Below are 26,016 nucleotides of genomic sequence, written 5' to 3'. Positions count from 1 at the left end.
GAAACTGGAAAATCCTGACGGAGATACGGAAAATTCCATCTAGGATTTGTACATCAACGGAGTTACAGAGAATCCCAGCTGTTAGTAGTTGAATAATAATTGGGAAATCAGGGAACATCAACTGGGATATGATTGGAATTTAGAGAATCCCTACTCTAATTTGTAAATCAACGGGGTTTCAGATTTTCGGAGAATCCCGACAGTGATTCAGAGAATCATAACTTGGATCCGGATAATCTTCATATAGATCCGTAGAATAGAGAATCTCAACTGGGACCAGTAAATCCTGGCTGGGATTAGTAGGACTCCAAGAATCTCAACTGGTATTCGGGAAATTCGTTTTGATCCGTTTGGAAAATTCCATCTTATATCTGGAAGATTTTAATTAGTATTTAAAGAATCCCAATTAGAATCTGGAGCTTATATACATGGAGCAGCGAATCTCAACTGGGGTCTGTAAAATCCTGATTGAGATTTGTAGATCTACTGACATATAGAGAATACCAAGAGGTATCCGAATATTCTTGACTGGGACATGGAGAATTACGGACTGAGTTCCGAAAAAATCTCTACAAGGACCCCAAGAATCTAGACTGGTATTTAGGAAATCTAAACAGAGATTCTTTGAACACCAATTCAAATTCGGAGAATCTGGAAAAGAATCCGGAAAATCATGACTGGAGATTCTCATCTGAGATCTGTTAATTCCCAGCAGGGAGCTGTTGATTTCTGACCGAAATTTAAAGAATCACGACTGATATTAGAATCCGGAGATGCCCAACTGGGATGTAGGAGAAAAATGTCGAATGGGATCTTCGAAATGCCGGTCAAAATCCACATCGTAATAAAACTTTGCATCCGCACCAAAATAATTTGTTGATGTGGGTTCGGATCGACATTTGAGCAATACGGGTTTCAGTAATGATTCTCCGGATCCCATTCGAGTAAGTATCCTTCCGGATACCAGTCAAGATTTTCCAATAAATCTTAACTTGAATACGGCGAATCCCTGCTTGGAAAGGATTCTCCGACAGTCATAAGAACCATGATTTTTTTCTGATTGAAAAGTGGCTGAAAAATCATTACTTACAGTCGAAAACAGAAAACATCTCCTTACGACCTAAGCTTTAAACATGTCCAAAAAGTGGTATTTTCTGACGTAACAATGCCAAACAAAAATTCCATGAAAATAAACGATCATTCTATTAACAGCCTACACGCAATTGAGGAAAATTTTAAACATTTTAAAACGCAATCTGTGTCAAATTATTTAATGAAATTTCTAGATTTGGGCCATTGCTACTCCAGCATGTTACAATAAATTTATCTATTTGATTAGGCCTAAGAAGATTTAACTTAATGCTATTTTACTCAACACTCATAGTTAGTCGAATGACTAGATGCAAATGGTCATATCAATATTGATTTGATGAAAAAAAAAATGCATTTGTGACTTTAACAAAAATTTACCAAATCCTATTCTAATGGAAGCATTCGATTTATGATATCTAACTTCATGCTTAACTGCAGGATCTCTATCCAACATGATGAGCCATTTTCAAGCATCACTTAGGATTGAGGGATTTTAAGTATCACGAAAATGTATGATTTGTTGTATCCTGCACTTATGAGGCAGCTCTGAAAGAAAAATGTGTACACACTTTTGAACTTACAATAAATGTCTTGACACATTGAATTTTGTTGGACCAACTTGGAACCCCCTTTGATCATCACTTTTCCGCATCCTTCATCCCCATTTTATATGTAAATAGCTTTAAGTTTTGCCATCAACAACCCCGTTTTCTAACCGCAACCTTAAAACAACCACACCCGATTCGCACATGGATTGGCTTCTTTTTCTTTTTTTTATGTTCCAAAACAAACCAACACCACCACCACCAATTACAGGCTAATGGATTGGCATGCCAAGCAAAATACGTCGCCGGTTCGATTCCCTCGTACGCCGCCACTGCCAGTTTGTTTGTAAAATCGCACGCTTACTAGAGAACGAGAGCACCCCGAACAGCTGAGCTGGGTCACTGCAACTACTACAGCGACTTATATGCTGCACTGCATGCACAAACACATTTACAGAAACTCACACAAGCAAAACAACATCCAAAAGAATTCCAGCGGCAGCTGCAGCTTTGTCGTCGTCGATCGAATGCATTAGTTGTAGTATAGAGAGCAGTGCAGAAGGAAACATTCCTATTGTTTTTTTTATAACCACACAACACTACCACTTAAACACTACCTCCTTTTTAAATTCCAAACACCAGATGAGACTGTTGGGCGTTATTTATAACGCACACGTAGGATTTAGGCAGGAGAGAGCAATAGGACTAGTAAGCGCATTTTTAGGGAACAAAGAGGAAATCCGAGCCGCGGTGAATCTTCCAATAATGAGTTGTGTTTTTTGTTTGTTTTCGGCGTCTTTGTTTAGAGTGTATCTAACCTCGAAAAGTTTTCCGCTCAATCTTTATTATTTTAATATATGTGTGTTTCTGTTTCCCACTACCCAATTCCATTTTGCTTGTTTTAGAGCTATTGCAAAAAAAAAGGTTTTATTTTGTTTAATGTTTAAGATTGCTTGGTTATATCAAATTAAGTTGAAAAAAAAAAAGGTTTTGTGAAACAAGCTGACATTAAATACAATTGGCACAAAATGCACGGTTATGCTTTTTATTTATTTTTTAATGCTTTCAGTGTTAACCTTCCTTCTTTGTACATAGTTTTCTGATCCGTTAGTTTTAAGATCCTACGACTTTGCCATCATATGAAAGAAAGAAATCGTTGGGTAAATTTTAATTCTACGACAATGGGTTTTATAAATAGGTAAGAAGTGTGAATGATGGATTTGGATTTAGTGTAATATGATCTGACTCATGGAGTTTTTAAAGCTGATGGTTGCCAGACAAACATTCTCGATTACTTTTTCGAAGGGACGTATCAGCTTTTGTAAACAATTCATTTGATCGTCGATATTGCGTAAGTAGTAGCTCGCCTACGGATACTAACACTACCATCAGATAGAGAAAATTTTCCCCTACCTGATAGTGGTATTAGTATGCGTGGGTGAGCTAACAGTTACGCCAAACCGACGATCAAATGTATTGTTTGGAGCGAATTCAAGCACATAAAGCAACCAATGATACAGACAAAACGGTTGCTACGACTACCATGACAAACTCACTCTGCAACATAGCTCGATCGGAGTGGTAGAAGGAAAATGATATATTGATTACCTGCTTTGTTGCAATATACACGGATGAGGACATAGCTTGATCTGAATCGTGAGAAGACATAACAAAAAAAAATCCCATTAACACCAGGGTTGCCAAAAGCAAATCTGTATTTTTGCTTATAAAAATCTTTTCATCTGTATTTTTTCTTCGAAAAATCTGTATCAATATCTGTATAGTTTTAATATTGCGTATTTCGCTCCACAATGAACAAAAAAGTATTGTACGTGCGGTAACGGTCATAACAGTGCACTTTTGCATCAAATCGTGTTAGCACGTTTTGCGCCGAATACATTAATGGCGATAAGCTTCAACTCGGATTTACTTTTAATACCGTCCCTGTTTGGAAAATCTGCCTAATGTTTGCTTAAGATTGAATTGATTAATAGCCCCGTCGATATCAAATCAACCCAACATTCGTTATCGAGATTTAAACCGAGGATACTATCAGTTAGTGCTTACCACCATAAGACGATTCAAGTTAATAGCGAACTTTGATCACAGTTTCAGCACTTTTAGGGTAGTTGGTTTTAGTTTTGGTTGCAGTTAACAATATATCTTGAAAGCAAACTATTTGATTTTATGTTTGTTTATATTTACACAAATCTTACTCTTAATGACAGTCGGATTATTACTTATCCAAGCTTCACATACTGCGATCCAATTTGATAATTTTCCCTTAGAAAAGACATTTCAAAAATAAATTAAGATGTTCAAAAATCCCTGTGATGTTGATCGGATGGTTTTTCAATTCAGTGTTTGACAAATTTAAGATTTTGTCTGTCAGAAATGAACATGCTTTCATAGAGATAAGCGACGTTTAACGCACACACACTAGCGAGTGCATCACCGTGTAAACTTGTTTATTATTTTCCTCTAACTAACCTAAAAAATGTATGAAATTAGATCTGGCAAAAAACGTTTGACAGCGATTTGTTATGTATTTTCCTCAGATCTTCACTAACACGCTCTTGCATATAGCACCAAAACATCAAGATGTGACAATCTCAATAGCAGAGTAATTTTTTAAATTTCTCATCTGTCAATTTTAAGTAAATATTTAAAAAGTGAACCAGAGCCTTATTATTGAATCACAGCAAATGTAATAATGATAAACAAACTCTCATTTGAAAGTTACTTATCAGCTCATTTGTCAGTTTTACGCCCTGACAACCACCATGTACTACAACATACACTTTTGTTTTATTTGCATTCAGAACGCAAACAAATGCGCTCAACGCTGGCTGAAGATTGTAGTATAATCAGAAAATTGATGATGAAACTTCTCAGAGTGGAGTACGCATAGCTATCATTCCCTTCTGGGATGTTAAGTTCCCGTCGATCTAAACTTCTCCACAGATCAATCACGGAACTGATTTTGCAAGTCCTGTTCCTTACCCGTTTTCAAGAAGAACGGGAAGGAGACATCAAAATATCTGTATATACATTTACCCAATCAAAAAATCTGCATATCTCAATATACTTGATTTGAAAACTGCTAAAAAATCTGTATAAATACAGATCATTCTGTATTTTTGGCATCCTTGATTAACACACACGTGGATCATCTTCGGCTTTACGTCGTGAAACAGCTTGCCAACAATTTGCTCGTTTCTTTCTACCGCCCCGAGTGAGCTGTGTCACACGGGCTGCTTGTCATGAAAAAAAGAGGAAGAAGATGATATCATTATTGCTTTCCACTTCTGACATGGCGTTATCATTCGGTTCGTTGATCGCTTGTCATTTTGTCATTTGGAGATATTTTTGATTCCTTGATTGTTTGTAAAAGCTGACACGTCCTTTTGAAAAGGTAATCGAGCATTCATCTCTTTAAAAAAAACGTTGTTGCCCTCAGAATATGTATAATTCTGACAGATATAAGACAAAAGCTATTCAATTAAAAAAAATGGAAAAAACCGTTGTCAAAATCGCAACGAAGACTCGATTTCTACACAATTTGCTGGACTATTTTAAAATTCTCTGCACTTCTAAAAAGTAATCAGAGCTGTCGAAAAATTAATTTCATTTCTAGAAAGATTCCTGAAGTTCAACGCAGTTCCCTGAACTTCTTCTACGAAGTTTTATGAAAATCTATGAAGTTCCTTGAAGCTGTACAACATTCCACGAACTTTTACGACGTTCTTTGAAATCAAATGATGTTGTCTTAACTGTTGTTCTTAATTTTCAGCCTCCTTAGCTCAGTCGGTAAAGGCGCAGCTACAAAGTTATACCAGATTGGAGGTGGCTGGGTTCGATTTCCGGTTCGGTCTAGGAATTTTTCGGGTTGAAACATTTCTCGTCTCCCCTAGGCATAGAAGTATGATTGGACTTGCCATACAATTATACCAATCCAAAAATGGTACAGGCATAGAAAAAACTCTTAATTAATAACTGTGGAAGAGCATCTAGAACACTAAGTTTAGTACACGTTATAATGCAAGCAACATTGCAAGCTTTAAAGAGATTTTATAGCATTCTACAAGTCTAAATCATGGTCTACAGAACTCTCATTAAACCAAAATTGTTACTTGGGAAGCTAATATGTGATAAGCAATAAGCTTGAAATGTGAAGAGGAAGGAAGGATGTCTTAAATTATATAAGTTGCTTTTGACTTCTTAGAAGTTTCCCGAACGTCTGTAATGACAAAGCATTATAAATCTGAAATACTGAACACCTTTCCCCGCAAATCCCGAGTAGACGAGAACATCAAATTCATAGCAAGTTTTACTTTTCAAATGGGGCAAAATGACGTCAAAAATTGCTATTAGTTTGATTGATATAAGACATAAAATATCAAAATCAATATCCAAAACCTATGGGACCATAACTGAGAAATAGCAAAGTCAGTTGTTGTCATATCTTAAGGATATAAAAAATCATATCAAATTAATATCACATTTTGCTATTATATCTCATCAAGCTTAATCAAGCTTAATCAAGCTTATTAATCGGTTTAATGATATATTAAAAGCTTATTCTGTTATTAGATCAAAATTAGATCTTGAAATCATATACCAAAATATCATGGTAATAACACAAATTTCATCGTCTTTCTCTATCTACTCATTTCCAAACTAAAAACCTGAGTTTTCCAGGTTTTTCCAGAACTTTAACGGATAAATTCCAGGCTTACAATAAGAAAGTTATATTTTTAATGCATTAAAAATATGCTTTTTACTGGTAGATCAAAAACCCACACGTTTTTAAGACATGGCAATCAATTTTAAAGAAACAACCTTACAATCAAATCCATTGAATGTTGAAGTTTAACACTTACTTATTTTCTCACTTTAATAAAGTTAAACAAAAACTTACTTAATTTGAGTAGGACCAAGATTTAAAAAAATTCAATGTCTTGAAGTTTCGTATTCGATGTCTTGTCCAAGATATTGAAAATTTTCAAAGTTTCAGAATTTAGAAGAAAATATTTTTTTCATGTTTGTAATAAACCTTATCAGAGATTAGAAATCTTCATTGCAGTCCCATTAACTTCACAACAATTGTAGAAATTTTGGAGAAGTTCTGAGGAATAAAAAGAAATGCTCAGAATTTCAGTGAAGCTTCATAAACAAGAGAAGTTAACATATTGAAAATATGGAGAACTTACTGGAAGGTTCTTAACTCAAAGCGGTACTTTAAGAATCCGAAATTTTTCAGGAACTTTTATGAAGCTTCTAGAATTTTAGAGAACTTCACAGGTGTCAAGCGAACTTGAAAAATATATAAAACTTGCGGGTTATTGTGCAAATTTTTAAAAAGTTCTAAGCACCTCAGACAGCTAGAACTTGAGATCGTGGCGGAGACGAACCTGCCCAGGGCTGAAAGTCTCTTTAATAAAGATGTAAAACATAGATCTTTAGATCTTTGGGGCATTTCAGATCTTAAGAGCAATTCCCGTAAGTTTAGTCCAGACTTTTGGAGCAGCTTAAAGATCTTTAACCGTAAATTAAGAAAAATTCAGGATAGTTCCATGATGTGCTGAAAAAAAAAAATTAAGATGTTCCGAGAATTTCAGGGAAGTACAGAGACCTTCAGAAATTTTTTGAAAACTTTGGAAATATTTCAGGAACTTCACAGAAGTCCAGAGAATTTCAGGAAAACTTACAGGTGTTTACGGGACTTCCATTTTGTTCCAAGCAGAATTGAGATCTTCAAAAGAATTGAGAGCTTTAGGGAAGCTTCGAGAACATCAAGGTTCAAATAATTTCAAGGAAATTGTAGAAATTTTAAATAAGTTTCGAGAAACTCAGGGATTTTCCAAAAACTTCAGCAAAGATTCGAGAGAATTTCTGGACCGTGATCAAAATTATATAAACATTCGAAAAAGTTGAAAGTGTGTTAAGGGTCTTCTTTCCTTTATTTAACGTCGGTGGTAATGTGTAGGAAGGCAACTTCCACACCTGCGTAGGATATCGCACCCATTCAACACACATGGGCCGGGACCAACGGCTTTACTTCCCTTCCGAAGGAAGACGTGATCAGAGATTTTTATGCCTCAGAAAAATCCCACCGACCTCGGCTGGGATTGAACCCAGACCCATTGGGGTGTTAGAAAGCAGTCACGCTTACCACTACACCACCGGCGCCGGCTGTGTTAAGGGTGTTATTCGAAAATTTTGCTAAATTGAATAGAGAACATCATTTAAAAAAAAATGCGAGAACTTTTAGCAAGCAGCGATATTCTCAAGAAATTCCAGAGAACTTCTAAAAAATTTAGGGATGTTTAGATAGTTTCATCATATTCAGTGAAGTTTTGTGTACTTCGAGGACGATCAGATAGCTTTAGAATAATACCATTAACTCAAGCAAATTTGCAGCGGTTCGCGAGAAAATGGCCTTACAAAGTTTGTTTACAAGATGGAGCTAAGGCCATTTCAATTGTTGGTCTTGAATTTTAGTAAAGTTACGGGTTCTTGAAAAAATAGAGACCTTTAATGAAATTCAATAATCGTTAAGGCAGTTTTAAAAACACCAGGAAAGCCTAGACTATTGAAAAAATTTAAAACTTTTTTGAGTGCCAATAATTGAAGGGAAATTTCAGGAACTTCAAAATCTTGTGAACCTCAGTAAAAATTATAGAACTAAGGGAAATAGCTCTAATGTTGGCCTATGGATATAAGATTGGGGTCGCTATTGAAAATTTAGTCAATTGCTGAATTTATGTATGGGCCCAAATAAGGGGCATTTAGGCCAACATTACATCCATTTCCCCTATAATCATTATTTCGTTCTAATTTCATGAAAAATGCGGGAGCACAAAAGTTCCAGAAATTTTAGAAAAAACTTCATAGAAGGACAGTGGTCTTCAGAAACATTTCGAGAACTTCACAGAAATCTATGGACCTTAAGGGGAGACTCGCGAACTTCAGGAATTTTTATGAACATTAGCAAAAATGTGGAAGCATTTGAAAGAAGTTTAGTAAGCTCCGAAAATTGGAGGAATTTCAGGGGAAGGTCAGTTTCATTAGTTTTAGAAAATTAGTGGGAAATTTAGAGCAATTTTCAGATTCTTCAGATAACTTCAGAAACGTTAAAAAGTAAATTGAGGTCTTTGCATGAGTTCAGAAGTTCACGGAAGCTTAAACATTTTCAGGACAGTTCAATTAGATTCAGCGCAGTTCAACAAGCTTCATGCAAACTGCAAAAACTTTAGAGAAGTTTTGTGGATTTCAGAAAATAATAGGGAATCTCATAGCAGTTCCGTTAACATAAGAGAATTCACATAAATTTTAAAGAAATTTAGAGAACTTCAGCGAATAGTTAAACCTTTAGAGGAGATCCATGATCGTTAGAAAAATTAAGTAAACTTTAGGAAATCCTACAAAGTTCAGGGAAGTTTAAACATTTGATGAGAAGTATTGTGAGCATCAGGCTAGTTTTTCACGCTACAAAAGAACTTCAAGGCAGTTTCGTTATCTTCAGGAAAAAATTGGCATCTTTCAAGTAGTTCTGAAGACTTCAGAATCGTCCATTTCATATTTAACGGAGATTTCCATTGAAATATTCCTCAAAATTTCTTAAAACTATCAAGCTTCACATGAAATCTTAAATTTACTTACCTTACCAATCAGGCTAAGGCCTTGTTGTCCTCTGCTGTCCGAAGAAGTCGTCTCCACTCTACTCGATCCATGGCCACAGTTCGCCAGCCCCGTAGTCTGCGAAGGGTCCGCAGGTCACCTTCTACTTGGTCGATCCACCTTGCCCGCTGTTCGCCTATTCTTCTTATTCCTGTTGGATCGCTTTCTAGAACCATTTTCACTGGGTCGTCGTGCGGAATTCTTACGACGTGCCCAGCCCACCGCAGTCGCCCAATTTTTGCAATGTGGACAATGGATGGTTCTCCCAGCAGCTGGTGCAATTCGTGGTTCATTCAACTCCTCCACGTTCCGTCATCCATCTGCACTCCACCGTAGATGGTACGCAACACCTTCCGTTCGAAAACATCAAGGGCGCGTTGGTCCTCCACGTGCATAGTCCAGGTCTCGTGGCCGTAGAGGACCACCGGTCTAATCAGCGTCTTGTAGTCTTCGTGCGGCGGTGAATTTTATTCGACCGGAGCGTCCTTCGGAGTCCAAACTAGGCACGATTCCCTGCCATAATGCGTCTTTTAATTTCTCTGCTGGTATCATTTTCGGCGGTCACCAGTAAGCCCAAATACACGAACTCATCGACCACCTCGATTTCGTCACCGTCAATCTGAACTCGGGGTTGGAGGCTAACGTTGTCTTCCCTAGAACCTCTTCCTCTCATGTATTTTGTCTTTGATGCGTTGATGGCAAGTCCAATCAGCCTAGCTTCAGCCTTCAGTCTGATGTACGTTCCTGCCATCGTCTCAAAGTTCCGTGCCATAATGTCAATGGCATCGGCGAAGCCAAGAAGCTGGATGGACTTCCTGAAGATCGTGCCACTCGTGTCCAGTGATGGAAAAGTTCATCAAAGTTCCCTATGACTCGCGAACTTTTCCCTTGGTGAACTTCGTGAAATATCGCGAACTTTTCCAACACTGCTCGTGTCTATCCCAGCTCTTCTGATCACACCTTCTAACGCGATGTTGAACAGCAGACACGAAAGTCCATCACCTTGCCGTAACCCCCTTCGAGATTCAAAGGGACTCGAGAGTGTCCCCGATACATGAACAACGCACATCACTCGATCCATCGTCGCCTTGACCAATCGCCTCAGTTTACCCGGAAATCCGTACTCGTGCATAATCTGCCATAGCTGATCTCGATCGATTTTGTCGTATGCGGATTTGAAATCGATGAACAAATGATGTGTGGGCACGTTGTATTCCCGGCATTTCTGTAGAACCAGCCGAATCGCGAAAATTTGGTCCGTGGTAGCGCGGGCACCCATGAATCCCGCCTGGTATTGCCCCACGAACTCTCTTGCAAATGGTGACAGGCGGCGGCATAGAATTTTCGAGAGTACCTTGTAGGCGGCGCTCAGCAGTGTGATCGCGCGGTAGTTGCAGCAATCCAACTTGTCGCCCTTTTTGTAGATTGGGCATACAACACCTTCCATCCACTCCTCCGGTAATATCTCCTCCTCCCAAATCTTGGCAATTACCCAGTGCAGCGCTCTAGCCAGTGCTTCACCACCGTATTTCAATAGCTCACTTGGTAGTTGATCTACACCAGTTGCTTTGTTGTTCTTCAGCCGACCGATATCCTCCTCATCTTCTTGAAGATCAGGGGCCGGTAGCCTGTCGTCTTCTGCGCGTGCTCCACCCTAGTAGCACGCTTGTCACAAATCAATTGTAGAAACTTGTATCCGACTTATTTCAGTCATAAACAAGTTGCTGTAACTTATTGTGATGAAAGTGTGCTACTCGGGCAAGGTCTGGTGCCGTGCCACCTTCGTTTTCTGCTGCTTCACCGTTGAGGTGCTCGTCATAGTACTGCTTTTTGACTCCTTATGTTTGAAAATTTGTTGAATTATTATAGCTTTTAAGTCCAGAAATAGTTCAAATTTAAAATTTGTAGGAACATGCATGTTCCAAAAACATTTCAAGCCTCCGAATTTTTTAAATTTATTTGTCACTGAAGATTAATCCACTTTGTATCTTTAAAGCTTAAGGTGTGAATTAAAATATCGTGAAAAATGTGATGCTAATTAATTATTTTCTTTAAAATATCCTTGGAATTTTATCTCTTATGTCAGGCAAATCCATACCAATTTAAGATATCGAGATATGAGTTCCTGCTCGGTAACCAGCCCGGAATAAAAAATTAAGATATTGATAGTAAAATTTTATATTATTTTGTTCTGGTTTTGCTATTCCCCTCTACCCGGGATGTGAAGACATTTCGCTGATCTCGTTGATGGTTTTGTTTTCTAAATGCCGTGTATTTCGAAAAAAAATCATCAACGAAATCGACTGTTCATAAGCTATATAGATCGCTGTAGATCGACCCGTGCACATTCCCCTGCGTATACAATCGTCCAATATTTAAAGAAATTGAGGCGGACCGTGGACACTTCCCGAGCAAAGTAAAATACCAGCTTGATATCATCTAGATAACAAGTCGTGCTATTCCAGATATCATTTTGTTTTCGGTTGTTATCGAATAAGTTAGTAAATCAACCTTTGTTATCATGAAAACATTTTTTTTTTATTTAGTTGTAAACTCATGGAATGAACATGGTGCTTTATGTTATACAGTTCATTTATCAGCATCATCAAATCAAATCAATAACATAATTTGAAACCGTCTGAAAAAAATGCTGTTATAATTTTTGTTATGTTGGCTGTGAATTCAACCACAATGATATCAAATCTTGATGACGAGGTATCAGAACTTGTTATAAATTTGGTATAAAACTTTGCTCGGGTTATCAAGCCCTAAGATGTTTTCTTGGTTCATGCGTAGCCCCATTAAGAGCAAATAAGGGATTGTCACCTATTATGAACCTCCAAATAGCTGTTTTAGGCATAACCGCTAAATTCAGAACAGCTAATTGACTATTGACTGATTCGAAAACTAATTTAATATTTGTTTCCCAATTCTGGTTTTCAGTTAATGTTAATTGCCGAACAAACAGAGTAACTGTAAAATACTGGTTCACTTTAGTTAGCTGAATGGCTCAGTAACGCTCAGTAAGATTAACTTTTATTCCAATATTGCATTCATTGATCGCAATAAATTATTACCCATCCTAAAAGTACGACTTTTATTCTCTCCCAACTTTACTTCCCCAATCCAAGCATTGTCGTTAGTTCATTCAACTTTGATCATTTAGCGAGTTCAGTTTTTAAGACTGTCACGAATGTCTTCTCCCTTTCCCATCTTCCGGCTCTGTTTACCTTAAAAATTATCATACAATTATAAACTCCAACGAATCCGATTTCCGCTAATTCTACTCTCAGAATAATTCCGGTTTTAGCTGATTATTAAACACAACAATTGTGTAACCGGTGTCGTGCCGCGCCACTAGTCGCGCGCTAGTGGGCGGAAAATTATGAAAGCACACAAACAAACACGCACACCTCACCATGCGAGTCAGCTGATTAGCACCACTTGAAAATTGTGGTGTTGTTTGCTGACCCAACTAGGGAGAGCTTCATTGACTGCTGAGCTGAATCGTGTTATTTCACAGCAATGCCGAGCGGAGGTTGAAGGTGTTCTGCAAATCGAGAATGTTGAGTGTGATGGCAAATGTTGTTCTTGGGTTGATTTGGACGGGTGAGGGACGACAACGTGGGTTTTCGGAATCTAGAATTCAGTCGAGATTTAAGGCGACGAAAAAGTCTGCCGCTCGCCTCACGTCAGCAAGTTCAGGATCTGATAACTCGAGATTTAATCATTAGAAATCCCACTGAGCTTGCTCAGCTAGTCTGCGTATTAATAATCAGCATGTTGGCTCACATGCCACACTGCCTACCATTGTTCATCCTGTATAACGTCCAACTAAGTACCGATATGCTACTGCGTAGCAGTTACTACTAAGCAATCATCAATAGTCTCCCAGCCCCCTTCCTCCGTAGCCCGTTTCTATTCCCGATTCCAAACACACGTGTCCTCGCCATCTCTCCCTCCACCCCATGCACAATTATCGAACCCATTCGGCTGCAACCGCCAACCGAAACTTTCTCCGCACTTAGATTGATGAGTTGTTTTCGATCCAACAAAGTCCGGGCAGTTTTCCGGAAAAACAGAAAAGATAATCACCCGGGCGTGACCTTCGCCAGCAGCAGTGCATTTTGCCATTTTCCGATGGATGTTCTCTGCTAGTGGTGCAAACCAATCACACACACACACACACACACAAGTTAAGGCATATTTGGGAGGAGTGAGTGTAATTAAAAACTTTTTCGTACACCAGATGCAGCCCTCGAAAACATACGTGTACGCAAAGTGGTGGTCTTGTTGTTTTTCCGATCTGACAGTGGTAGCTAGCTGTAGTTTGACCAGGCGCGCTTGTGGGGGCGTCCTATGGGTGTTGAACCCGTACAAGTGGATCAAAACAACTTTACGATTTAGATTCCCATTTTGCAATATGGCAACAACAACAACAACGACAACGCATGGCTACTTCAAGTTACAGCGAATGCATCTGGCACCTACTTGCAATGAAATCAACAAGGTCGTGGCATGTGGAAAAGTAGGAGGATGGGGGTTTAGTGCGGTTTATGGCTTTTGGATCAACACATTAATATGGGATGGGGTTTATAGTGGTTTTGGATAAACTAACACGCGCCAGAACAGCTGAGATGTGCCGTTGATACAACAAAAAAAAAAAAAGGGAAATTGTTTTGTTTTATTGCGGAATTCAAAGGAAATTCGATGGAAATATGTTTGGGAAAGCCAACGATCCAAAGTAATTGCAGGAGACCGTTAAAGTTAACACAATTTTAGATTAATTGATTGAATGTATGTAATGTGGTTTTTCTGACGATTCTTCGAAGATTTTTGTAAAATTTAAGCGTACGAGAAATTGTTGAGCTAAGTTTGTTTATTTTTAGAAAATATAGAAAACGTTTAAAAGCTCGTTTCATCTAGATTAGTAGAACGAGTTGAATTTATTGATATTTCGAATATACATCCCTTGTAACATGTTACGTTTGATGAAGGCTACTATAAAACAACATTCATAAAACCCTGGTCAAGACAGCGTTGCCTTTATAACTACCCCCAAAACCTTATTAGAACTGCAATATGCCTAGTTGGGTTTGAAAACGAATATTTTCTAGGCACTTCAAAATTGATGTGCTGCTAAAAGGCTATACGACGAAAGCATTGAGAACCATTTGAAAACCATATTTAATCTTCAATAAAAACAGTTGGTCACCAATAACAACCAATATTGTTCCATTTGCCTTAGGCGCTTGCCACGCTCACGAAAAAAATGCATCAATCAAGATTAAAAAGGATTGATAAATATCATCCGATCTTGAAAAATTCATTGCAACAAAAAAACAGATCAAATATGACGCTGTAAAAAATCTTCTAAAATTAACTCATTTTTTTCCTCTGTTCGGGACATAACACCACACATAACAAATTTTGGTTTTAAGAGAGCTCTGTAGATCATGGTTTGGACTTGTCGAATGCTATCAAACCTCGATAAAACCTGCAATGTTACTTGGGTTGATCTATTGTAGTATATCCCGTGTCCTTAGTTTAGTGCATGTCGTACTACTTCACTATTAAGAAATGATGAAGTATCCGGTTTTGATACAGTTGTCATTCTTGTCAGGAATTGATTCTAATTGAAAAGTCCCGCTATTTATACCCTTCGGAGTGTTGGAACACCCTCCAAAGGCGCGCCCCTTTGTCAGTCAAAATTGGATTCCTTAGCAACAAAAACAAGCAATGACACCGATAATGATCATGCATCAGAACCCTAGTCTTAACCACTTCAAGAAGATTAAGAATCACATAGATGAAGACTTACTAACTCATTTTGAAACAAGGCACAATTGTGAAACAAGGCACAAGGCATAACAAGTAACAAGGAATAAGATGTGTTCCTTTGATTACTGAAACATCCCCTAGTTTGAAGTAGTCAAGACTAGGAATCGGTGGTAGATCGTACATCCTGTAACGTACCACGAAAAGGTGATCTACCCACGTTACGGGGCAAAATTAACTCATATTCATCATTCATAAATTATCATCCTGTGGCCTGAAAAACGTAGGTTCTACTTATATTTTTGTTATTTAGGAACTGAGAAGAATTTTTTTGTTAGCTGTGAGAAATTTTGTGCTAGCTGTTAAAACTGTCGCTCGAAATTTACCAGTTTTACGCAAAATGGTAGGCAGAAAATAATTACGTCTTGGCACCTAAACGATATTTCTCCTTCAAATCAGCTGTTTTTCCTGAATGGAAAGATGCCGTTTAATTATTAAGATGCCGTTTAATTATTGCCCAGTATCTTTCGATAGGACGCAGTTCAGGCAACCGGTGTAAACTAACGATTTTAAATTGGCTCACTACTTGCCTTGCCTATTGGTCCCAACCAAATCGATTAACGTACCCCATCTTAGTCGAAATTCTAGTACTAGGTACACTATGTTGGTTTTGATTCGCTATGAAAGTTTGACAGATAAAATGAGGGTTCACGGATTTTGCTATGTTTCGAGGGGTGCAGCTTGGAACCGAAAAGAGTACCAGAGCTGAGCCAAAAAGTTGAGCACGTTTCTTTCGGGACCATCTGGTCTTAGAGTAACCTCTATGGTTCAGGGCAGTTTGGGAGATTTTGTAATTTTCCGACAAAATCGACTTTTTCCTTCTTGAGCATCTCCAACCAGTGCTGTTAATTTTTATATCATTCGATTGAAGATGAACCAATACAACCATTCAATCAATTCTGTGACAACGAATTCTCACATGACCATAATTTGAAGAGCCCCTTTCTCATTCGAAGCTCATTGCCACTGTCACTGGAGTCACTCACTATCATTTGATATACGACAGTGGAGTATGGAGGAAACCCAGCAAAATGGTCCCGAACAGACAAGTCGACCCGATGTCGGATCAATGATATTAAGCGTTTCTAAAATGATAATGATCCATGCCTTCGTCAAATGACTAAGCAACTGATATCACCCATTCGAAGGAGGTCTCCTTTGATAGCGGATAGCTCATTTTCATCAAAAATGTTCAATTGATTTTGAGAATTTACAGCACTGTCTCCAACATAGCAAAAACATAGTGAGCAGATGCCAGATCCGGCCAAAACAATGGAGGATCGGTATGCTTTCGGTAGATGGGTAGAAGCCGTTTTTTGATGCATTTTTTTTCTCTAATGTTCACCATTGATTGTGCCCGTTGTGAAATACGAAGAACTCTTTAAGCCACAGGAGCAAATGGCTTGCCACACCAAAACCTTTTTTCAAAAATTTTCGGTTTGGATGTATCGCACATCATCAGGCACATCTGTCCTCTGTTCAGCGATGAAAAATTGCGGCCCGGGAAGTGTACTGGTATCCAATTTGACGTACGTCTTTTCGTCCATCAAAATGCACCGGTCTGGCTTTTGAAGGAGAACGGCATACAAGTTCCGTGACCGTATTTTCGAATAAGCTTTCTGTGAATCCGTGCTATTGGGTGCTTTTTGCATCTTGTAGGTTCTGATATTGCTACGTTTTTTGATATTCTGCTCAGTTCCGACGCTAATGTCCAATTTTTTTTTGGCAATTTCACGAACGGAACACGGTTTATGCGATTTCAAATGGCATATTGCTGACAGCTCCATTTTCTGGTCCGATGCCCCCTTTTTGCGCCCAGATTTCGGTAAATCTTCAAGAGAACACGTTTCGCCAAACTTTTTAACAATCTGGAGCACTGTAGATTTACTGCACCAAACGCTTTTTGCCAATTAATCATTTTGTCAAGCTTCTGCATTCATGTTCCATCAGATGTCACAGCTGTCGTTTGCGGTGACATCTATCGGAAACTAGACACAATCTGTTTTCCTATAATTGTTCACAGAGGACACTGCAGTGCAAAACATGTCTGGTACCTCTATATATGCATTTAGATTATTATTCGAAGTCCCTCCTTTTTTACACATCCTGCACACAAAATAGCTCACCCCTCACAGAATTTCCCGCCGAATTTTATGTATGGGGCGGGGCATAAAGTATCTTTTGTTAATATGTAAAAAAGGAGGGACTTCAAATGTTAAAGCAAATGCATATATAGAGGTACCAGACATGTTTCGTAGTGTCAGGTACTCTATTTTGTAATCTGTGAAAGGGAAATCACAAATCGGGTGTCAACAAAATACATGGCATGTTGAGAGATTTAGCTCGTGAGAGAGAATTTCTCTCTCAAATTTGAATTTTTTGGCTCTCTGGGGACTGGTAGTAAAGCAGGTAAAACTGTATGGGGAAAAATCATTTTTATTTAATTGTAGCTTGTTAAACAATAATTTTCGGGAAAAAACTGAACGACTAAGTCCCTGATTAATTTCTTTAGGTTGTCGTTCACTTTTTTTGACCTGAATATGAACCGAAAGCGAATTATTCCCACTTCTCTCAATTTCTATATGGGGATTTTTATCACTTCCTACCAGCGGAACAGCGCCATCTCTGTGGAAAATGGTCGAACAAAATGATTAATTCTTGAAACGACAATTTTCGGAAAACTATTTGTGCAGAATTAATCTGCGAGTTGATAAGGTGATCCGACCCATCTTCGCAAATTCTCCTTTTTTGTATGTTTCAGGTGTGTTGCCAAACCAAACAATGCTTTTACACACTGAGCGAAAATTAACAGTTTTTCGTTACGTTTTAACCCTAAGCCATTGATAAACAGGTGTCCACTTTCTTTAATGATCAGACCACAGACAAACAGACATAAAACTCGCAAGTTGTTAATCGAACAAGCATTTAACGGTCAATTTAAAAGTATCGTAGTTGGTAATACCGCCGCCACTTGTGGGGCGCATAATCAATTCCCTTGCGTTTGACGTTTACACACTACCGCCATCTGTTCAGCGTACTACCCACCACAGTGTACTCAACATATGGCGGTAATGTTTTAGCGATGATGTTTTACAGTGAGAAATATTCAATGTGTTTTGTATGTTTGTCTGTGATCAGACCATATTACGAATAATTTGAAACAACTTTTCACAACAGTAGTTTTCGAAAAATAAATCAAGGTCGAAACTGGTACCCAGGTCAAATCTCGAGTAACATTTGCAATGGGCCTATGTCCAAAACGTAAACAAATCGGGTTTCGATACCATTCTATAACACCGCTTGATTGCTACTAATCGTATAGGAAAGTTCCGCATAATCGAGAAAAATCATTAAAAATAACTCGATTTTCGAAACGGCCGATCAACGAAACGTTTCGATTCATTAATAAGCCCGCACGCTAAAACGGCCAACCATTCATTTATTTCATTTCATTGATATGCCTAGTGGCCGATGATTGAAAATTTTCAAACCAAAGCTAGGCCCTACTGCTTGAGGCACACACTAAGAAAAGTTCATGTACATTTAGGTGCTCTGAGAGTGACATATACGAGCGTCAATTTCGACATAAATTTGAGTCATAATAGACTCGAGACATAGCTCAATCAAACGTACACTGTACCAAACCACCGTCCTCTGTTCGAATGAAACCTCAGACCATTCAAAACGAAACATCGAAATCGCCTTTTCGAATGATAGCTGCAACCGGATGACGGTTGTTTTGAAATCAGATGATTTTCCTCTCGAATACAGGATGAGCATTGTTATGAAAAGGGATACGGCTCAGTTGGAATGCGTAATGCTCTCTGCAGAATGGCAGTCATCTTAAATTTAAATTAATTTGGTATTGGCTCAGCCCCTTAACACAAATCATTCAAAACGATGATGTAAATAATTCTATCGAATGTCATTTGCTGCTCTGAACAGACCAACGAGGTGGAAGCATAGCCATCGCTATCAGAGGTGGTACGAGCATTGTTAAAGCGTGGAAACCGTAAATTGTCTATTTCATGGTGGAGGAAGTTTGCTCTACCAACCAACAAGGAATTTTGTATCCATGATGAATGGCTGTTCATGGCTTTTTAATATGGAAATATAAACAATCGAATTAATAATCTAATCTATAGCATTTATAAGTCATCCTATCCTTAAAATGTTGTCCTCTGAGTCTTGTATATTTTACAGCCAATTTTCAAATAAATATCATCCTTTATTTGGAGGACTGTCATATGGATGCTCATCAGTTGATGACGAATTCAACCATAAGGAAATCATCCGAAATTCGACAGCATATGGTTAAGGTGATTCCTTGTAGAATCCACTAATGGCCACCACGTAGGCCGTACATGCCCTTCCACTTCGAATCTTCAGTTACACAAATCTCGGAAATTATTTAGTGCCCCATTTAACCTGAAATTGCTACTTCATGTATGCTGCAGTGCAGCAAACGTGGAGTAACAGTTTCATTATGGTACGTGTCGTGAAAGCTGATATTTGTGCACTTGAAGTTGCGAAGTGGTTGCGAGAATACGGATCTCACAGCGAAACACCTTAAAGGGCTCGAGCAATACAATAATCAGTCGAAGTATTGCGGATGTTTTCCTTCAGTGTACTTTTCGTCGAGCAACGAACTTTTCAGGCTCGGAGCACTCAATATTACATGACATGTTTGTTTACGTCTTATCTTTTATGTCAAAGACGGATTCCGTCACGTGTAAAGTGTGCAGGGCCGATGATTTGTTTTGAATTTATTTGACGTTGCGAAAAGGCTTAGCAAAGGGCGTACCATTTCTGATGACAAGCACAACGGTTTTACAAAAAGGGCCTATCCATTGAAAGACTCACAAAAAGATGAAATTAGATTGTTATCGATTTTCTTATATGTTTGAAAGCTTTTCGCATATTTTGGATGTTGTATACTGGGATACAGTTACTTTTGTTATAGTGAACAATATAAATGCCTAGAATACTTCAATTTTCTTAAATATGAATTGAATAGCGGCAGAAAAATTTAAAATTCATTTTCTGGTTTGTTTACGTTTTAACTGCAATGACATATTTAAAACAGAGTGTGAGCGATAGAGACAGAAGAAGAATGCGGCGTTGATTGAGGATGACTAGTTGGAAGGGCTAAACCTGGAATGGGCCAGACGAAGATAGCACCAGCATTCTGTTGGCTATTGTTGCGACGGTTGCACGTAGTTTTGAAATCGTGCTCGGTCACTACACTCCTGAATCTATAAAATTTTCTCATATTATTTCTACAAAATTTCTTAGTCCATGGTTTCATGGTGATGTTCCGTAGATCGCATTGTTTTATAAAATAATTCCAAGTTAAATTTTAAACATTCTGAAAACGTTTTTTGATCTTCAACAAAGAGGTATTTTCTTGAGTCTGTGAATGAGAGTCACGTTAAAAGCAAAACAGGGGAACTCGTAACACGGTTTTCGAAATATTCCCTTACCGCTCACTTGGCAACAGAGGGCTACTGTATCAACTTCAAATGACTTCTAGCGAGAAGGCAAATTAGCGCCTTAAGTTAATCATCATATCAGTGATTTTGTCGAATTATCTTAACTACAAATATTACAAATTGTCATTAGTGATCATTACCAAACATAGCGTATGATATTTTAAAGCTCATTGCGTGTTTATGATGATTTCTTCGATTATATTTTACCAAAAGCTTTAAAAGAATCTGATTTCAGACCAATGCTCAGTAACAACAATCAAACTGCAAGTTGCGTGCTGACTGTTAACACTGCTAATTAAAAAATAAAAACATCAATTGGTACAACAAAGCGAAAAGAACTTCTCAACCTTACGTAAACAACCGTCATAGACCACATCAAGTAAATCAGTTTATCTTTTTAATGCTATGAATAAATCTTTAACTGATTTACCTTTTCAGCACAATTTCCTGTAGAACATTCTAAAATTAGCAAGTGGCAAATTTTCGCCCTAACAAAGCACCTACCAAAGTGTAAAATCTGCCACATAATCTAGGAGCGCTTTAGTAAACCCACCAGCTCCCTTGGTACAATCACTAATCAGCTTATCATATCCAATATCACCGATCCGACCACCAAACTGGTTGGTTGCAGATTTTCATCACGTTCCTCCCTAACACATACAAACACACACACATGGGCATTGGCTTTGGCCATAATCTCGCATTCAAATCAGCACCCGACGGTCAAGAATCCGGGATTGAAATGTGATTTGAATATTTTCTCCACCCATTCACTCTCGGTCGAAAGCGGGTGGCCATTTCCGCCTGTCTGTCTCTCCCTCGCAGTCAATCCAGAATGCTCCAGCCCAGTCGGGCCAGGAATCGCAATCATCATATTTATAGATGCAAATCACACGTTGTCGTCGGCCCTCGAAACTCGTGATGGAAGAGAACCAATCTTGGAGCGTTCAGTTTTGGTCCGGTCGAATGGCACCGAATCAAACGATGCTTACTTCCTCTTCCCTGAGCGCAGATTGAACGCTCTGCCGGACTGGACCACTCTGGGCGTAGGAATGATTGAAATAAATGATTAGAATTTTAATTACATCCACGTTTGTCGAGCTGCAATACGGGCGACGATTGTATGACTTTTGCGGATCAGATTACGCCACGGCCCAGTCCATGCCTCCATCAGCTCTGTGAGATAAGAGATGATAAGCCTTGAACCATGTGGCGGTCCATGGTGCGTCCAGTGAACTCCAGAGACATAAATTCACCCGGATGTAATCCGAGGCAGGCAGGGGATGTGTCATAGGGACAAACACTGCAATCAATTATTCTGATGCCAGTGTGCAGGGTTGGACCCGATGGAACCACGTGGGAAGCAACGGATGTCCAATCGAATGGAGGTCCTTATAAGGCCATAATATCACTGCAGGATGCAAATTCATCACGGGGGGATGGAGGTTTGGATGCTGGATTTATCGAAGCGAAAACAACAACGCCATCTAAAAGCAGGGGAAATTGCTAACCTAGATGTCGTTTGTTTTTCCTCGATTGCTCCTGAGAATATGTGTGTGTGTGTGTGTACTTTCGCCGTTGGTCGAGATGGATAGGGGTCGGGAAAATGGCAAGAGATTTGTGCGAATGCAGCTTCGGAACGGATAATTCAATTACTCAACCGAAAATAGGTACTTTTAGAGCTCACCCGCCAGCCCCCCGGAAACCGGATACGGAGAAAACTTAGTCATATTAGAGCGCACACAATTTGAAAACGTAAAGGATTTACACAATTTTTGATTATAGCGATTTGTAAAGCTGGGTATAGACGAGGCAAGTGAGCTGAATTCAACTCACCCCCGCTCTGGTGGCCGAAGCTCAATTGACTTGAAAGCGAATACAAAAAGTTGAAAACATCCAACTTTCCAGTCGTTCATTTCGCATTTCAATCAAGTTCAATTGAGTTGAACGTCGACTTAATTCGTCTAGCCGGGCTTTAGAAAACTCAAACTATTCCAATAATGTAGTGAATTTCACAATAATTTCCAAGATGCGGCTAGATGTTCAATTCTTCGGATAAATTAAACTCATGAGATCAACATTTAAAAAGGGTGAAACTGGAATTGAAAAAATTGCTTGTAGCTGTCGATTTATCGCGGGGCAAACATACAAAAACATCTAGTAGGGAAATGCTACTTAGTATGAAAGAGTGAGTCTTTATTTGCGAGAAGTCCTTGTTTACAAAAACCGGTTCACCCTACTGAAACGTTGACACCGAGTTGTTGTGGCGGATTTCTACAATTACCCATTCCAGCAGCCGACGGTCTCAAACTTTCTCGATGGCAAAGTCAGCACCGAAAAACTTCATCAACAGCCATAAGAAGTCATGTCTAACCCCCTTACTTTTGTCATTTTCTTCCAGGCCAACGGTGATTCTTCCCTGGGCAAGTACGGTGGTGGCGTTGTTGGTGCCGCTGGAGCTGGCAGCTTATTCGTTGCCAACCACGCTTATTAAGTCGGCCGAGTCCAGCTCGTCCGAATCCCTCGTCAACCGGAGTGTCATCGAGCACACAGCTACACAACACCGCTATACGTCGGCTGTTGATATTGTTGTTTGCAAGCAACGCCGTATAGCCTGTAACCTGTAACCTCAGCATATTTGTAAGTGAACAAAATCACCCAAACACAATAAATAAAAGATCTAATATTCGTTAGAGCCTTTGTTGCACTCACTTCGCGTACGAAGGCTAGAGGATGTGCTGTATAAGACAGAGATGTAGAACCATAAAGATTACTATAAAACAAAATCTCAATCTGTAAGATGCTTGTAGTTGAAATTGAGGATAAATCAGCAAGACAGGACAAAGATTAAATTACACAAATATTATCATTAGAAAACACGTCAAACCAGCAATTGTTATATTATGGATAGTGAACAAGAATAGGGCAATGTTTCATCACTGAAACGTTTTGCTAGTAAGATCGCATGGGTTGTAAACAACACAATGTCCCCGAGAATAGACGTAAGGAGAAGTTTATTTCGTTTGCTGCAATAGTCCCGGGAAAAAGTTCTGCTCATTTGAAGATGCATGTCAAAACCATCACACAAATATCAGACCAAGCAAGGAAAGGAAATACCCCAATCAAGTCAAGGAGTAGATTATTAGGTTTTAATTCTTTCGTTTGTAACGTTAGTTTATTGTATTTTAAACATCGCAAGGTTATAACAGAGTGAACAGCAGTCGGTTTATCTAGTGAGGATATAAAATAAAAGTAATGTTTAAACCAAACTTCGATCTGCCTTATTTTATGTGCTAGTATATCCGAAAGACCATGACATTTTTTCACCCACAGCGTTTACTGAAAATGATACTAAATAAGCATGGGAATATTGATTAGCTATCGAGCGAGCGCCACAGAAATCTGTTGTCAACAAATTGCTGAACGAGCGTAAATTCTTCCAATCAAGTGACTCTACAAGTAGCCTCGTAACGAACAGAAGTAGAACGACAAATGCGAGAAACTGAAAGAATTTGAAAAGCTCTCTACTGTGTACAAAACGGATTGAAGCATCAAAACTGTACGGTAAAAAATAACGAGCAAACCAGCTATTGAAATCGTTGCATTGATCTGCTAAAAATATATACTTTTCTTCGCAGCTGCCTTCTTTTTGTCTGTGACTTGTTTTTCTTCTCTCGCGGACACGACCGTGCAAAAACTATTTCATTATGGGCGACTCAGTCGGCTGTCAAAATTCAAGAAAATACATTCCCTGTTGGAAAAATTCTTGCGTTTCTATACGTTCGCCCGACCAATCAGGGGATGGTTCACGTTTGACAGAAAATTTGTTCATAAACGGCTCTCTATTGTCTCCTTTTCCTGTTAGATTAAAGTGATCAGATATTTTCCGGGCCAATGCGGAACGCCCTGTCCAAAACACTGAATATGAATGAGAGAATCATTTTTCTTCGAAAAACAGCAATTTATTTATGTTTAACAAATCGTATAATAATTTAAATATATATTTTCGGCTGAGTGCACCTTCTTAAGCAAACCCTCATTTTCTGAAATCATCATATGAAAACTATCACAATTCTCATCAAAGTTTTGCCTGACCTGTAGTACGGATTTCACAGTATCAACGGTTAGTTATGTCTTCTCAGTGGTCCAAATTTTGTTAACTACAAAAAAAAACTTGCTCTGTGACAGCCAGTGGTGGCACGAGTCCTGGAGTTTAACATTTTTTCCTTAACATTTGATACTTTTTGCGATAACCATTGTGACGACACACAAAAACAAACTGGCAAGCGGCAAAAATGTCATGACATTTCTTAACTGTTTTCTGCCAGCGACAGAACATTTTCGCACTAAGAAGCAGACAAGACCGGCGGTGCGCGCGACATAAGTTTATGTCGTGTAGAATTTTGCTGATTTCTGGCTAATTACTGCATTTATTTGATGTTTATTGCATGGAATTAAAAGATAAGAATGAAGACTGACCACTCATAAGCATTGATGTTAAAATTATGCGTAAATAAGGAAGTTGGTAATTTACTGATCCACACAAGCCTACAGCTAAAATTTCATTACAATAAACTGTTTGGAAAAATCAGGCTGCGAGTTTTTATTTATTCTCTATCTCCGCTGTTCGCTTGGAATGTAGTTATAAACGGCCGCCCGTGTGCTGGCTGTTTTGTTTCGCTCTGGACGATGGTTTTTCAAAAAATGTATTGTTGCCACCTCTGGTGACAGCATTAGTTCCTGGAAGACACAAAGCAAATTCTACTATCTCTCTGAGGTTTCGAATTGGAATGCAATTTGTGTCGAAATAAATAAATATCTCTACCCATCTATTTTCAATTTTTGTGTTGCTCTCTTTCCAACTTTTAATTTTGCCTTCATCACTTTATTTCTTAATATAAGCTATTTCGTCGAAAAGGTCTCGCTCATTTTTATCCGCCTCAAGTAAATCATTATTTCCGCTGAACTCTGCAATATACTCAAAACTTTTCTGAACAACTGACCATTCCAAGTACCTCCTTCAAACATACCCACTTAAAGCAATCAACTTTTTTTAAATACATGCTCGATAAAAATTCTGCGTGCTAGTTCTAAACACGCCTCCGTGTGGCCAAGCTTCATCTATAAGCTTTGCCAACTGACTACGTACTGCTAATGGGGTGTTTACATCTGTGTGGATTTGCTAGCGCTAGTTTACTCGCCAACTAGCACGAGTTTCAGAAGCTCCTGAAATCTCATGCTGGTAGACGCTAATGCCCTGTTTACATTATGCTACTGAGCTTTTTTGCTAGCAGCTAGCTCATTAGCGCTAGTGAAATAGCATAAGTGTAAACACCCCATAAAGGAAGGTATTCCACTTTCAGCCT

At 38.6% G+C, this 26,016-nt stretch overlaps 1 protein-coding gene across 3 annotated transcripts in view; it reads left to right on the top strand.

Moving 5' to 3' along the window:
- The window catches only part of LOC135698018 (fructose-bisphosphate aldolase-like), a 60,938-nt gene extending 37,019 nt beyond the window's left edge, over positions 1-23,919 (top strand). For 2 of the 3 annotated variants that reach the window (XM_065217886.1, XM_065217887.1), the window contains exon 5: positions 1,909-2,362. In XM_065217886.1, coding sequence (XP_065073958.1) covers positions 1,909-2,004 — 96 coding nt within the window. In that variant the 3' untranslated portion in view covers positions 2,005-2,362. Of the gene's footprint in view, positions 1-1,908; positions 2,363-23,051 lie in introns of those variants that run through there. The other variant, XM_065217888.1, reaches the window with a different exon arrangement.
- Positions 23,920-26,016: the final 2,097 nt, after the last annotated feature.

Source organism: Ochlerotatus camptorhynchus, unplaced genomic scaffold (assembly GCF_037179485.1).
Source record: "Ochlerotatus camptorhynchus isolate MF236.1 unplaced genomic scaffold, CSIRO-AGI_Acam_v1.1 ptg000081l, whole genome shotgun sequence".
Lineage (NCBI taxonomy): Eukaryota > Metazoa > Arthropoda > Insecta > Diptera > Culicidae > Ochlerotatus > Ochlerotatus camptorhynchus.
This window is presented reverse-complemented; position numbering and strand designations above follow the sequence as displayed.